We start from the raw sequence: 14,835 nt of genomic DNA on the forward strand, positions 1-14,835 counted from the left end.
ACTGACATTCTTTTTCTAGCGCTGAAAGAAAGAGGTTTTCCATGATGTCCTTTTATACTGATCATGTGCATATATATGTTTGTCATGCCTCACATACTTTAATACTCACGGCAAAAAAGTAAATTTGGCCAAATTATGAGCCCTATCCTTCCACCTATACAAACTATCCCCCAGGTGTACAGTAGGGTACCTTTGAAAGTTACATTATGTTTTTAAAGGCACCAGGGTACCGTCTACTGCCCTCAAGGAGTAACTTACAAAAAGGCTCTCTAGAAACCTGCAAGAATTAATAACCACCAGAGTGTAGCAGAGTACTAGCTCAGTGTTTTCAGATCTGAAAAACTATTTAAGCCTGTATCTTAAAAGATATCATAGTTTTTATTAAGTTATATTACAGTTTTTATTAAAAACAGAAATGATAATCAATTTTAAGTATGTACCTAACTACACATAAAGGCAAACACTAGCACTTTAAAAAACAATTTAAGCACTCACCACTATTGTTTTTCAATGATTACTACCAAACCACTGGCATCATGCAAAAAACCTAATTTATACCAGCAAAATTAAGCTAATGAGCGCCACATTTTAACACTGGGATGGCAATATAAAAAGTCTAATAAAAACTGTTAGTCAAGTGTATGATATCTTTCAGTGCATTAATAAAGAGACAGCAAATAGCACTGAGCAGAAGAAACTGGTATAGCATAACATAGGATACGACTCATTTGGAACCATTAGTGTATAAATATTCTCTCCAGAATTGAGGGCAAAAAAGGGCTTCTCAAGTGTTTGTATCTATTTGTTTTACATTATAACATACTGCTGCTAAAAAACTGAGATGAGTTCAATATACAGTAGCAGTCAGCATGGTAACATAACACACAGTCAGGAGTTTCTTTCACAGGTATATAGAAATATTTAAGTTCCCTCTTTCTCCATCTATAGCCCCCATGGTATTTCTAGTATAATCTCCATCCCTGTGCTTTAGGAATACCATTAATTGGGCCTCTTTTGTAATGACATCTACAGTCTATCTCAGCCTTTCTTGATTTATGCCTTTCCTAATCCAGCTTTGATAACATGGTCTCAAACTCATCAATTTCTTCACTCTTCTGCTGGTGAAACCCCCAAATCCCAGGTAAATGGGAACTCTCTTCTGTGGTATATCAGAATAACTGGGTGTTGCTAGAAAAAAGTCACAAGCCATGGGGACTGGTAAATACATGATTTCCAACACCACTAGGTGCTCCAGACTGCCCGGGCAATCCATTCTATTTCCCTCTCCAGCTTGCTCCCTCACTCTCTGCAGGACTATGCACGCCTTCTCCATTCTGCAGGCCTCCCATGCTCCCTTCCTCACTGCAGACGCTTTCAATTTTTACAGTTCATCTTGATGGAAATCTCAGACAATAAATCCCTTATTCCTTCTGATGTTAAAAACCTATGTATCCATCTACATATGCACCATCCCCTTGCATCTTTTTTCTGGATACAATGGAGGAAATATTTCTCTTCCTATCAGAAAGCTTCCTTCTACAAGCCTGTGAACCTTCTCTCTTCCCACTTTCTCAGTAACCTAACTCCACAAGTTATGCTGCTCTCCTCTGAATCGGAGGAAATATTTCTCTTCCTATCAGAAAGCTTCCTTCTACAAGCCTGTGAACCTTCTCTCTCTTCCCACTTTCTCAGTAACCTAACTCCACAAGTTATGCTGCTCTCCTCTGAATCTGCATCTTGTCCTTCTAGAATGGATCCTGCTCATGAGTACTTAAACATGCTCTAGTCTCTCCTCCATGAAACTCACGTCACCCAAGCCCTCTCCACCGAGCTGCTTCCCCCATCCTTCCTGCTCTTCACAGCTCAGCTTTTCCACCTATCGCTATACACACTGTCACCACATATCTCACCTTCGGTCCCAGTTTTTCCCCTGTCGCTTTTCTCCTCGCCATTCCAGTGTGTGGCTATATCCAACAAGTACTTTTCAACCTTCCTCTCACCTAACCTCGTGGCAGTGTCTGACACAAATGACGACTCTCTCCTTGAAACCCTCTTCTCTTGGCTCTGTGCTATTTTTGTCTCTTTGTCCTCTATGGCTTTAAACAAAGCTGATTTTGTTTATTCCTCCTTTTCTTTTTTTTGTTTTGGTGGCTGGCAGGTACAGGGATTGAACCCTGGACCTTAGTGCTCTCAGCATCACACTCTAATCAACTGAGTTGACTTGGCCAGCCCCTGATTCCCCTTTTTCAAGCCAACCCTTTAAAGTTAGAGCTACTCATGGCTCAGTCATCAATCTTCCGTTTTTCCCTCATTCTGAGGGAAAATGACTACCAAATCGGTATTTCAGCCATAGGCTTCTATGTTTCAGGCCCTTATTTGGGGGCACACCTCCATTTGTATGTTTCACAGGCATCTAAACCCTACTGGTTCTGAAACCTCTAACATCTTTCACAGAGGCTATTTTAATAGCATCATATTTGCCTCACTCACTTCCATTCTCAAGCCTGCTCTCACCACAGTATTCTGAAAGAACTGAAACTCCTAAACTTGCTTTATTTTTCTTCATGGCACTCACCACCTAGCATAGTGCTTATGTGTGTGTTTAAAAACATATCCAAATGCCAATTAATATACCACTTATAATATATTGCACATATAATACAAACAGGTTTAGGGAAAATAGTCACTTTGACATGAAAAGAAAGAGTTGGAGGATACACTTTGGGAACACTCTACTCTAGTATTAGGACATCTAGTATTAGTACATGCAACTTCTTATGTGTCTTCTTTTGAGTCTTTCGGAGCATACAAGTAAAGAAAACAGTGTTTAAGTAATAAATTGGACAGACCATATTATTTTTGTATGTATGTGGTATGTGGTTGGTCACTCCCAATCAAGACAGCAACCAAAGCTGGCATACAAAAATAAATGTCTCTCACAGGCAGTGTACAAGCTTGACTAATGTAGGAGAAGTTCAAAAAAAAAAAGGTAGACACATTTCCTTCAATGCAGCATTACTTCCTCGTGGCTTTGCTATTTTGAAGTGTTCTGTGAATGGTGATGCAATCTTTAAGGACCCTGTAGCTAAGGCCTACTTGCCTCAAAATGTAGATTAGAGAATGAACCACATGGTCATGCGGAAGTAAAAAGCCAAAACCTCATAGAGATATCACTGATTATACCTGAAGGCCTCTATTATTTGACCTTAAGAAACAAAGTAAGTAGGAGGATCACTTTGCTTTCAGTTCTTTCCTACTAAGTGGTAACTGGTCATATACCTAACAGACACATGGATATAGTTTCCCAAATCCCAAAGACAGTTAAATATAATGAGCACGTAATTAGAGTGGTGGCTTCCTAACTCTGCCTAATCTTCACTCCCTATAAATCTTCACCCCTCTAAATATAACTATGTCCTCAGATCACAAGCCATAAGATTCCCAGCCCTAACCTAAGATTCACAGTCATTAGACTTGTGAATCAGACAGTTATATATTTCAGAAGGATTTTTGAACTGCCACCAGGAGTCATGCACTGCAACACTCCAAAGAAAGCTTTCTATGATTTATCTACAGATATAACAACTGAAAATGTACTGAAGAATTTAATATTTTGTCTAAACAAATTTAGTTAAATAAAAACAAAGTATACTTTCTAGTTATTTAAAAGGGAAAAAATAAAAATAAGTAGAAATTTATCTTATCTATACAAATCACAGAGCAGATGTTTTACCTGGTGAACTCCAGGACATTGAGCAATTCATATCTTTCTTCCTGCCCCAGCTATGAAGAAAAGGAATATATGATTACCTGTGGTTGGAGATATCTTAGGCTTCCTGGAAATAGACCCTAGTCATAAAGTTCTATTGTAAAAAATGTCAACACGTACAAATTTTCCCTTCTGAAACTTAGAAGGGAACTTACTAACTTTCAGATTAAATAAGGTATAAGAAATAGAAATTCCAAAACAGGAGAAAAGCAAAAAGAATTCCAAGTGCCTTAGATTTTTAAAAGAGACAGAATTCTAGACAATAAAATGTATGGTTCAATGAAAAGTGTATAGTTTGACAAAGGTATACGAGAAATTCCAAAACAGGAGAAAAGCAAAAAGAATTCCAAGTGCCTTAGATTTTTAAAAGAGATAGAATTCTAGACAATAAAATATATAGTTCAATGAAAAGTGTATAGTTTGACAAAGGTATACTCTGTGTAGCCACCACCCCAATCTAGATATGAAACATTCCCATCACCCCACAAATTCCCTGTGCCCTTTTCTAACCAATCTCCTTCCTGCCCCGAGGCAACCACTGTTCTGAATTCTATCACCATAAGTCACTTTTGCCTGATCTCAAGTGCATATAAATGAAATTTAAAAAGATACACTCCTTTGTGTCTGGCTTTTTTTTTTTTTTTTTTGCTCAGCATAATGTTTTTGAGATTCATCCATCCTGCTGAGGAATCACTAACTTGTTCCTTTTTATTGTTTAGATATTCCATTGTAGAAATATATCAAAATTTGTTTATCCATTCTCCTACGGATGGGCATTTGGTTTGTTTTCATTTTTTTGCTACTATAAATAAAGCTGCTATGAACATTCCATTACAAGTCTTTTTATGGACACAGACTTTCATTTCTTCTGGGTAACTACAAGTACAATTGCTAGGTCAGTTGTAAATTGACCTTTATTAGAAAACTCTATAAAGGTTTTCCAAAGGGACTGACTGTATCACTTTACACATCTACTAGCAACATGTCATTGTTGCTCTACCTTCTCATTAACATTTCATGCTGTCCATATTTTTAATTTTAGCCTTCTTGGTGGGTATGTAGTGGTATCTCAGTCTGGTCTTAATTTACATTTCCCTGATGACTAATGATGTTCTGTTTATGTGTTTATTGGCCATTCATATATCTCCTTTTAAAAAATGTCTGTTCAAGTCTTTTGCCCATTTAAAAAACTGGATCTGAATAGTTTTCTTAACCAAAAATTGTAATATAATGATAATAATGTTGGGATTATGGGGAAGGATGAGCAAAAGAGATGGTGATTCAAGAGAGATAAATCCTCATTTAACAAAACAGAATAGAAAGTCAGTAGATATGTCTAAATTGGAGAGCTAAAACGTATTATTCACATATTTTTTGAAAATATGAGATGTATAAATGGCTGAAGAAATAGGTGAAAGAACAGAAAGTGGTTGCTTCTAGAGAGGGGCCTTTTGGTATTACTTTATCTTTGAAACTATGCAAATGTATTATGCTGATTAAAAAGAAACTTACAAATAAATAACTTACTGAATCTATAATCACCGAATCAGGTGTTCTTCCAGTGAAAACAAAATTCAATTGCTTGGCTGCTCTGACCAATGCTCCCTCATCTGTTTGGGCAAAATAGGTGAAACAAATACATGATGGAAAAAAAAAAATCCCAAATATAAGAGAAATACATTAGTATAATTTTCAGCTTAATTAAAATTGTTTTTACTCCTGTTATTGAAATCCATTTCTTTTTAAATTACATGACAAAGCCGAAGGAATGGAGAGAATAATCCTAAGTGTCTAAGATGTGTATAGACCCCAGAGTCACCATTAGTCATACATTTCTAAAAAGAATAATTTAAATGTACCCCTTAGTCCAGTATATCCTCAAGAAATCCTTTCTCAATATGCCTTCTTAAGTTTTATCTTTTTCCTCCTAAACAGTTGAATATAGAAAACTAATACTACCAATTGTGGATTCAATTTAAATGGTTTTAAAAGAATTGACATTTTATTTTATTATATATTAATCACTTTCATCATCATGTTATATAAAACCTTTTTGTTGCTGAGAGTAGGGTGCAGAATAAAAAAACATTCACAGTTTCTATCCTAACAATATGAGATGTAATAATTCTTATACTTAAGAATTTGATGCACTCTACAAATCACAGGTGCTGGTTTAGAATATAGTTAAAAACACTGATACCAAAGGTCCTCAAATGCTGTGTCTCCCTAAAATTTTACAATCATCAAATTTACTAGTTACCCAATTTTACATTGAAAATAGGTCTAAAATTAAGCATAAATACTAAATGTTGATAACTGTAGTAATAAATATTTTATGGAATTCCCTCAAATGTGTAAAACTTTCACCACTCAGAGAAATACACAACAATCCCTGATTATAATTTCCAAAAAAGGAAAGCAAAATTGGTGTTCTAAAGTCATATATGTTCACTATTTTTGGCAAACAGATCTTCCTTTTCTTGTCTGCTTATGTACAAACACAGTTTATGACTAACAGTTTATTCTTATTTATAAAGAAGTGAAAAAATATTATGTATATATAAAACAGTACTTTTTTCACTTGTGAGAATTTTGTTACTCAAATTTCCACTTAACTTATGTCACATACCAAAAATTACATATTCAAAGTTATGTACTTTAACACATATATATTTAATCCTGAAAGGCAAGGCTAATTAGTAAATAAAAATTTTAATCTAAGAAACATATTTGGCTATCTTACTTTTCCAAATTAAACTGATTTTTTTGCTAAACGATCCCAAATTTCAGAAGAATTTTCCACAGGAAAATGCTTCACAATTGCTTCATTTGTACCTGGAGATGCTGCTTGATAAATAATCTTATCGCCTTCTCGCTCTGGTACTGCTGTGTGACAGACTGCCATCATTGTAAGAAATTCACATATGATAGGTGCTGTTGGCTGAGAAAAATAAACACATAACTTAGCCACTTTCATTTAAGCATTTTGACACTAATGATGGTAATATTACTTCATGTCTATCTATTAAAAATGCAGCTGTTAAACATTAGCCAACTAAACTATTCAGAAGAAATTATATTTTTAACTCAAATTATTCATTCTCATACTTTCTCATTTACTTTTTAAACATTTATACAAGACAACTTTGTGTAGTCAAATATAAATAATTCGGTGAAAAAGGCAGATGTGGTTGAATCCTATCCTTGGAGGATAGAAAAGAAATTCTAAAATGTTCATTTACCTGGTTGTAATTCCTGATCAGATTTAAATTTTAATTTTAAGATTAAAATTTAATCTTATAGTGGTTCCATTACTTTGGGTTGGGGTGATGATAACAGAGAATTTCTCTGTAATGCTTTTCCTCCCTTTCTCCAAAAATGGTAACCTTAGCCTGATTCATGTTTTACTAAATTAAAAAAAAATTTTTTTTTGATTGAGCAACTCCTATGTCTAGTGGACTTAAAATGGGTCCTTTCTGCAAGGAGCTTATAGTTTAAAAGAGGAAAAAAAGATGGTTATTTAAAAATTAAACATCTTGTCTATCTTCTGATAAAGAGAAATGTCATTCAAATTAATTTTGCTCTTGGGCAAAAAAGGGCCGGCCCGGTGGCGCACTGGATAGTACGCCACTTGGGAAGCGCGGTGGCGCTCCCGCCCGAGGGTTCGGATCCCACATACCGACCGGTTCCCGCTCACTGGCTGAGCGAGGCGCGGGAGCAACGCCGAGGTTTGCAATCCCGTTGCCGGTCCCCGGTCCGGTCCGGGGGCAACACTGAGGGTTGCGATCCGTTGCCGGACACGGAAAAAAGACAAAAAGACAAAAAAAAAAAAATAATAATTAAAATTTTTTAAAAAATGAAGTGATTGGAAAGGTATATCAGAACATTATTTGAAAAACTGAGTTCAGGCTAGAACAGTGGACAAAACTCAGTCCCTGTCATAGGAGGTTTGACTGGCAGGAAAGACATATTCATTCATAGTGTGATGAGAACTTTAAAGAAGAGAATGTGCAACTGTTGTGTGATGATGGGGCGAGTCTGGTTGTTCTCCAGACAATGTGATAGTTAGGCTGATGAGGTTTTCAGAAGAATTGAGCAAAGTGGTTTCCATCAGTGGGAATGGGATATAACTGAAAAGGTCCTAAAGAAGGAGAGAATAAGACGTTTGAGGAAATAAGAGAAGGCAAGTGCGGCCTAAGGAGAAAGAAAGGAAAAGTAGCTCAAAGGTGAGGTTGGCATCTTAGGCAGGGGCCGGATCATGCACTGCACATTAAGAGGGAAGCCAGAGAATGGGTTTTAAACAGGGAAGTGATGGGGTCAGTTTCCACTTGCATTATTCCAGTTATGGGTAACAACTGGAGAAGAATAAAAATGACAGCAAGGAGGCTGGTTAGGAGGCTGTTCCAAAAATCTACAGAGGGGAGGCTGGTGTTCTGGACTGGGGTGGTGAATGAACAGAAACACACACTCAGGCTGTACTCTGTAAGTTAGTATTGACAAGGGCTTGGTGACTCAGAGATCTGGAGACGGAGATAAAAGAGGGTATCAAAGGCAACCCAGAAGTCCTAGAAAGTGTAGTAAGATCAGTTTGGTGCCATTTACTGAAACTGAGAACACAAGAGGGAAGAGGTGGTCTAGGTCTGGTTTTTGTGGATCCCGAAGCTAATATTTTGCGGAAGACTCTCTTAAGAAAGAAAGACACAAAAACACCCAAAGGAACACATTGCTAGGGCCCCATTCAGGGGCAGAGGTGGTAAATCCACCAGTGCTAGAGACGGAGCACATTTTGGGGGTAACAATTATGAGTTCAAGTTTTGACATACTGAGCTTGAAGCAACTGTGGGAAAAAGTTCTGGAATTTAAACTCCAGAAGATCCTATAATTTGATCTGATAGAATATGAATAAGTGTCAGTAACTTTCTACGTGGAATGTTCACACTGGGTGGCAGATATCTGGAGTTCCTATTGTAGATTCAGCACTGGCCTATGAAATTGAGTAAGCAAGTCATTTATAGATATTTTCAAAGTGTTAAAAAATAGTGAGTTGTTTCACACTAATAGAGAGGTCTACAATTGTCTAAAATGAAAGACTGAGAAGATCAAACACTGATTAATGATAATACTAAAACTATATCTCCAATAACCATGAAATCATGTTGGCTATGTGAAAAGGATTTAGCAATAGATTTTGATAATTATTAAAAATGATCATGAAAGTAAAAACATATATATAAAAACATAGAAGATAGTTGAGAAACACTCATTAGTTTTCATTCACCAATGAAAAGACACTGTTTTTCTGTCACTTACATGATTATTTTGGAGATTTTCCAGCAATGATGAATCACTAAATGTTCTTTCATCTCCAAACTGTGAGCTCTGCCTAAAGGGGTAAAAAAATGAAGCAAATCTGGTTCATTTATACAAGTCCACTGATTTATCTGTAACTTACTTTTTAAGTAAATCTTTGTGCCTGAAAACCCTTAAGAAATTAAATATAATTTGGCTTGTATTTATAAATAAGACATCATAAATTTCATGATTATATCATAAAATATATTCAAGCATTCTAAAATGTGACAAACATTTGCAGTGTAATAAAAAATATTTTACAGTCCATCAAATTATATTATAGCCACACAGAGTTTAAAAAATTAATTTAAAAATTATAAGAAATAAAACTGCTAGAACATCTGGAATTGAATTTCTTCTGCTTCCATGATATTTTCAATTTTTTAGAATTCTGAGAATTAATAAAGTTATTATAAAAAACAATATTAATTCCTTTAGTTTAGCCATATGAAAAATTTTTACTTGTAGTGACAAACACTACATGATTAACACATGAAATATAAAAACATGAATAAATTGTTTATATGATACCAACGTTTATCACAAACATATCTGAGCAAATATTTATGAATATATCACATTTGTTGTGTATATACTCATATAGGAGAACAAATCATAAAAGTGCATGGAATACTTTGTATTGAAGCTATATTCGGATCAGCATACTTATGAAACAAAGGTAGTCAGAGCTGCCTCTGTAATCTAGCTATCATTAATCTCATAGCCATGCAATTTAATATCAAAATATTGAGATTCGAGGGCCGGCCCGTAAAAGTGCATGGAATACTTTGTATTGAAGCTATATTCGGATCAGCATACTTATGAAACAAATGTAGTCAGAGCTGCCTCTGTAATCTAGCTATCATTAATCTCATAGCCATGCAATTTAATATCAAAATATTGAGATTCGAGGGCCGGCCCTGTGGCGCACTGGAGAGTGTGCCGCTTGGGAGTGCGGTGGTGCTCCCGCCGAGGGTTCGGATCCCATGTGGAGACCGGTTCCTGCTCACTGGCTGAGCGCGGTGCGGGCGCAACACCGAGGGTTGCGATCCCGTTACCGGTCAGTAAAAAAGACAAAAAGGGAAAAAAAAAAATTGAGATTTGAAGGAAAACCTAAGTGGGAATGTCAAAACAAAAGGGTATAATTTGCAATGCACAGTGAAAATATATAACTCTGAGCTTCTATGCACAGAAGAAAGTTTCAGAATTAATTCACTGAGGAACAAATAGTGCATCCAATACTAAATAATTATAATCCAGAAAACTTTTAATCACAATTTTTACAGGTTACAAAGAATATCATCGACACCAATGTGTCAAATATCAAGATTTTCATATTTTAAAGCCAGAAGCTTGAAAGGAAGGGGAAATCACTGAAGAAAATATAATTTGAAATAATAGAACATATACAATATCTTGAATGAAATATATCTCTCCTGGAAACAAAAGGAGGAAGTTACAAGGTTTACAATAAAATATATATTTATTTACGTGTAGTAGTTTGTTTAATTTATTCTCAAAATTATAAGATAATACATCTTTATTAACATGTAGTAATTCAGAATTCTCAGAATATCCCTGGGAGGCAGAATGAACACATTATCATTATTATTATTATTGTCACTATTAAATTTATTATTATTATTGTCACTGTTATTCTAGTTTTAAAGATGGAGGGAAAAACCCAGGAACTTTTAAATGACTTAACAGGCAGACAATTACCTTGTGATGATTATCTTGTGGACACAGAAACCCAGTTCTTAGAGCACTTGTCTTTCAGCCTTTATAATTTGGTTAATACAATTTTGATCCAACAGTAGAGGCACAGGTTTCTTTTTCTCTCTAGATGAAACACGCTGATAACCTCCCCTATCTGTCTGGCAGCCTCTTCCTGGAGGCCAGGTGAATACAGGCCATTGACATATGCTCTATGAACTACTTCACAAAAATCTTGATAATAAAAGAACGGCTGGAACAACACCTGCCCAGTAGCCGTGGCCACCTGCAGCAGGCAGAGCAGGATGCAGGCTGCCTGAATGAGCTCACAGGCTTCCTGGGTCGATTTCCATATCATGTCGAGGCTCCTCCACAAGGATGGTACGAATGGAGCTTTTTGTTATTAGGCAGGAGACAGTTTTCCAAGGTGATGAGCACCCTAGAACACAGCCTGTATTCCAGTGTAATCCCTAATCAGCACCCTCTGCAACCCTGGAATTGAACCTCCATCCCTTCCTGGCCCGGGGGACCCCCTGATGCCATGGGGTCTTCTGACCCCGGGGGACTGATCCATAAAGAACTATTTTTTGAAAGGGTATGTACCTCCTGCTTTTCAGTGGCACTATTAGTTCCAAATCAAAATTCCTTATACAGAAATTTTTAAAGAATTATTATTATTATTATTTCAGTGGTGGTTGGCTGGTATAGGGATCCAAACCCTTGACCTTGCTTGGTGTTGTTACAAGAAATGAATTTGTTATTCAGAGTGAAGTCCAAGAATCTGAAAAAGTGATTGAATTCAATAATAAGATTTTTGTTAGATGCTGGTTTTGACCAAAGTAATGAAACCCAGTTTTCTGTGTGATTCAAAGTATTTCTGAAGGTAATTACAAAAGAGGAACTCCAAAAACATTCTGTGAAATGACTGCAGCACTGCAATAAATAAATTGCCTGACAAGGTGACTACTTTGAAGACTAACACTAATTTGGATGTGTTAGATCTCATTATTATACATTCATACCTGGGAGAATGTTTTAGTGAGCCTAACTTTTGCAGAAGAATAAATAATTACTACTCACTCCATATGTAATCACAGACCAGAATAAAATGAGAAAATAAATATGATGAGAAAATACAAAATAGAACTATCACTGATACTGTGATAATACCACCATGTTGAAATGACCAAGCACATAATACTTTAAGGTAATCCTCCTGGAGAATCACCCTCACTTGCATTTACTTAAAAAAATTATCAGAAAGAATAATGTGAAATTATAACATATAGTTAAGAAAAATGGAAATAACATGTTATCTGGGTCTTTCTTCAAATACCAGTGAGGGAAAGGCACGGATGAATTGAAATTGGCCTTGAATGTATATTATTGAAGCAAGTGGATGTACACCTACTTCTGTTTGTGCTTAACCTTTTCCACAAGAAAATTAGAAAAAGAGAAAAAATTGTGATGAAAATATATAGTTTGGGAAAATAAGCATATTTTAGTGCTACACAAATGCTGAAAATAAACATATCTTTTTCTCCAGTCCCCCAAATATTGATATTCTCCATTTAGAGAATGCTAGATTTTTAACAGGGAGGAATCAATTGGTGAGGTTATATGCTAGCTGATAGTTCTTGGCAATAACAAGAACACCATACCAATTTCGGAGTAAGCAGCTACTAGTTGGGAGATGATTTTATCTCTGTGAACTATTTATATTAATATATTTAAGAGAGTAGAGCTGCAGCATCATCCAATTGTCTTTAACGCCGACAGAAAATGTTTGAAAGTGTCAATATGTTACAGGTTGCCTTCAAACTCGACTAAATGTAAATATGCAAAATAATCTTCATACACTGAAATGATAAATAATATATGTTTTTCAATTGGTATTTTTATGGTAAATACTGGTTCAAATAGGGCAGTAAAATATATATGGCTCAGGGGTTTTGCATATGGAATGCAATGAACTTCACACTGAAAGGTGAAGCTGCTGAACAGCCAGACTGGGATACACTTGCAGGTTTTGGGTTTACAGAGTCAACTCTCTACTCCTGAAGACCAGCAGCACGAAGATGCAGTCAGATGCCTGGAGCACAGGATTCAACTAGGATCACATTTTTTATCTTGATCTCACTGGCAAAATGAAACCAATTGGATGAAGTTGTGCAAATGTCAGATTTCTGAATGTGCAAAGTTGTGCACCCCTGTGCTAACTTTCCTCAAGTCAGTCATTAAATTTTACCTGCTCTTGCTTAAGAAATAAATTCTGTTTCAATAAATGAAACAGAAAAAATAAAATGACTTTCAAATTGCAAGGATATTTGGGGCTCTAAAAGCAGATATTCTTCAAAGTTTTTTTTTTTTTTTTCCTTTTTGTCTTTTTTGGTGTCCGGCAACGGATCGCAACCCTCAGTGTCACGCCTGTACCGGACCGGGACCGGCAACGGGATCGCAACCCTCGGTGTTGCGCCCGTACCAGACCGGGACCAGCAACGGGATCGCAACCCTCGGTGTTGCGCCCGCACCTCGCTCAGCCAGTGAGCAGCCGGTCTATATGTGGGATCTGAACCCTCGGCGGGAGTGCCGCCGCGCCCCCAAGCGGCACACTGTAGAAGTGCGCCACCGGGCCGGCCCCTTCAAAGTTTTTTAATGATGTACTGTAACCAGCACATATATCCAGGCTGATAAAGGTTTTAACTCTGGCTCCCATGATTATTGGCTGTATACTTTGGGGCAAATTACTTATTAGCTTCTTTGCCTAAATTTCACCAACTTTACAGGCCACGTCAAATACAAATATGTGTGTTATGAGGACTGAATGACAGCTACCAGAGCTAATACTCACTGTGCGCTTACTATGTCCAGACACTAGTATTCTAAGCGTTTTAAAAACAGAACTCATCTAATCTTCAAAACCTCCCGATTATGTAACTACTATTATCATCCAAATTTTTTCAGATGAGGACACCCAGGCAGAGAGTTAAGTAACTTGTTCAAGGGCACCAGTATGAGGAGGATCCAAACTTGGGTGGTCAGAATCCAAAGTCCATACCCTTGACCATTCCACGTGACCTAGGACATACATAGTAGAAGCTCAAGAAATATTTGTCTCTTCATCTTTGCAGGCCTAGAGCTAATTATTTTATAGTTGGAGAATCCAAGCATATATTTTAAATAAAGTTAAGTTTATTATAAAGGTGATAAAAGCCTTCCCTGGGGTTTATTTTTAAAATAATCATTAATATCTAAATTTACATGTAACTACAGGTGGAAATGTAAAGTTTATGAAAAAGCTGGCATTTCTTATTTGGAGTTACCTAGTTTAATATATCAAATGTCAAATTTTCCAAAAGGGCATTTTACGAAAAGAACTTATTAAACTAGATAACATCTTCTCTTTCCAACAGTGATAAAGGACATGAAACAAACTCTATTGAAAGTAAGACATTATATACAATCTGAGTGAATGCTATGGAATGAATTGTGTGCCCCAACGTTCCAGGTATTAGAAACTTAACCTCCACTGTGACAGTGGTAAGAGGGTGGGAAATCCTACTATGGTAAATGAAAGGTGGGGCCTTGAATAGGTGATTAGATTGTGAGGAGTACACTTTGTGAATAGATTAATCCATTGATGGTTTAATAGTGGTCATGGGCATGGTTCCGAGGGCTTTAAAAGCACAGCTAGTGAAGAGGTTCGTGCTCTCTACTTCTGCCATTTTGCCATGTGACACCCTGCATCGCTGAAGTCACCGCCAAAGAAGGCCCTCACCAGATGTGCTCCCTGGACTTTGGACTTCCCAGCCTCCGAAACTATAAGCAATAAACATTTTTTCTTTACAAATTTTCCAGTTTCAGGTATTTCTGTTATCAGCAACAGAAACAGACAAATACAGTGAACAAACACCAATGTTTTTACATTTCCATTCTATCTTAAGAGAAATATGGTGAAGGTAATTTTCTTTTGTTAGGAAATATGGTGAAGATAAATT

The 14,835-nt window shown here is 36.4% G+C and overlaps 1 protein-coding gene across 1 annotated transcript in view; it reads right to left on the minus strand.

Moving 5' to 3' along the window:
- The window catches only part of ATP8A1 (ATPase, aminophospholipid transporter (APLT), class I, type 8A, member 1), a 235,996-nt gene that overhangs the window by 124,537 nt on the left and 96,624 nt on the right, over window positions 1-14,835 (minus strand). The window contains exons 16-19 of the mRNA XM_008567055.1: window positions 9,080-9,152; window positions 6,605-6,710; window positions 5,297-5,379; window positions 3,734-3,783 (exon numbers count right to left, since the gene is read on the minus strand). Coding sequence (XP_008565277.1) covers window positions 3,734-3,783; window positions 5,297-5,379; window positions 6,605-6,710; window positions 9,080-9,152 — 312 coding nt within the window. The remainder of the gene's footprint in view (window positions 1-3,733; window positions 3,784-5,296; window positions 5,380-6,604; window positions 6,711-9,079; window positions 9,153-14,835) is intronic.

This window comes from Galeopterus variegatus, unplaced genomic scaffold, assembly GCF_000696425.1.
Source record: "Galeopterus variegatus unplaced genomic scaffold, G_variegatus-3.0.2 Scaffold288, whole genome shotgun sequence".
Taxonomy (NCBI): domain Eukaryota; kingdom Metazoa; phylum Chordata; class Mammalia; order Dermoptera; family Cynocephalidae; genus Galeopterus; species Galeopterus variegatus.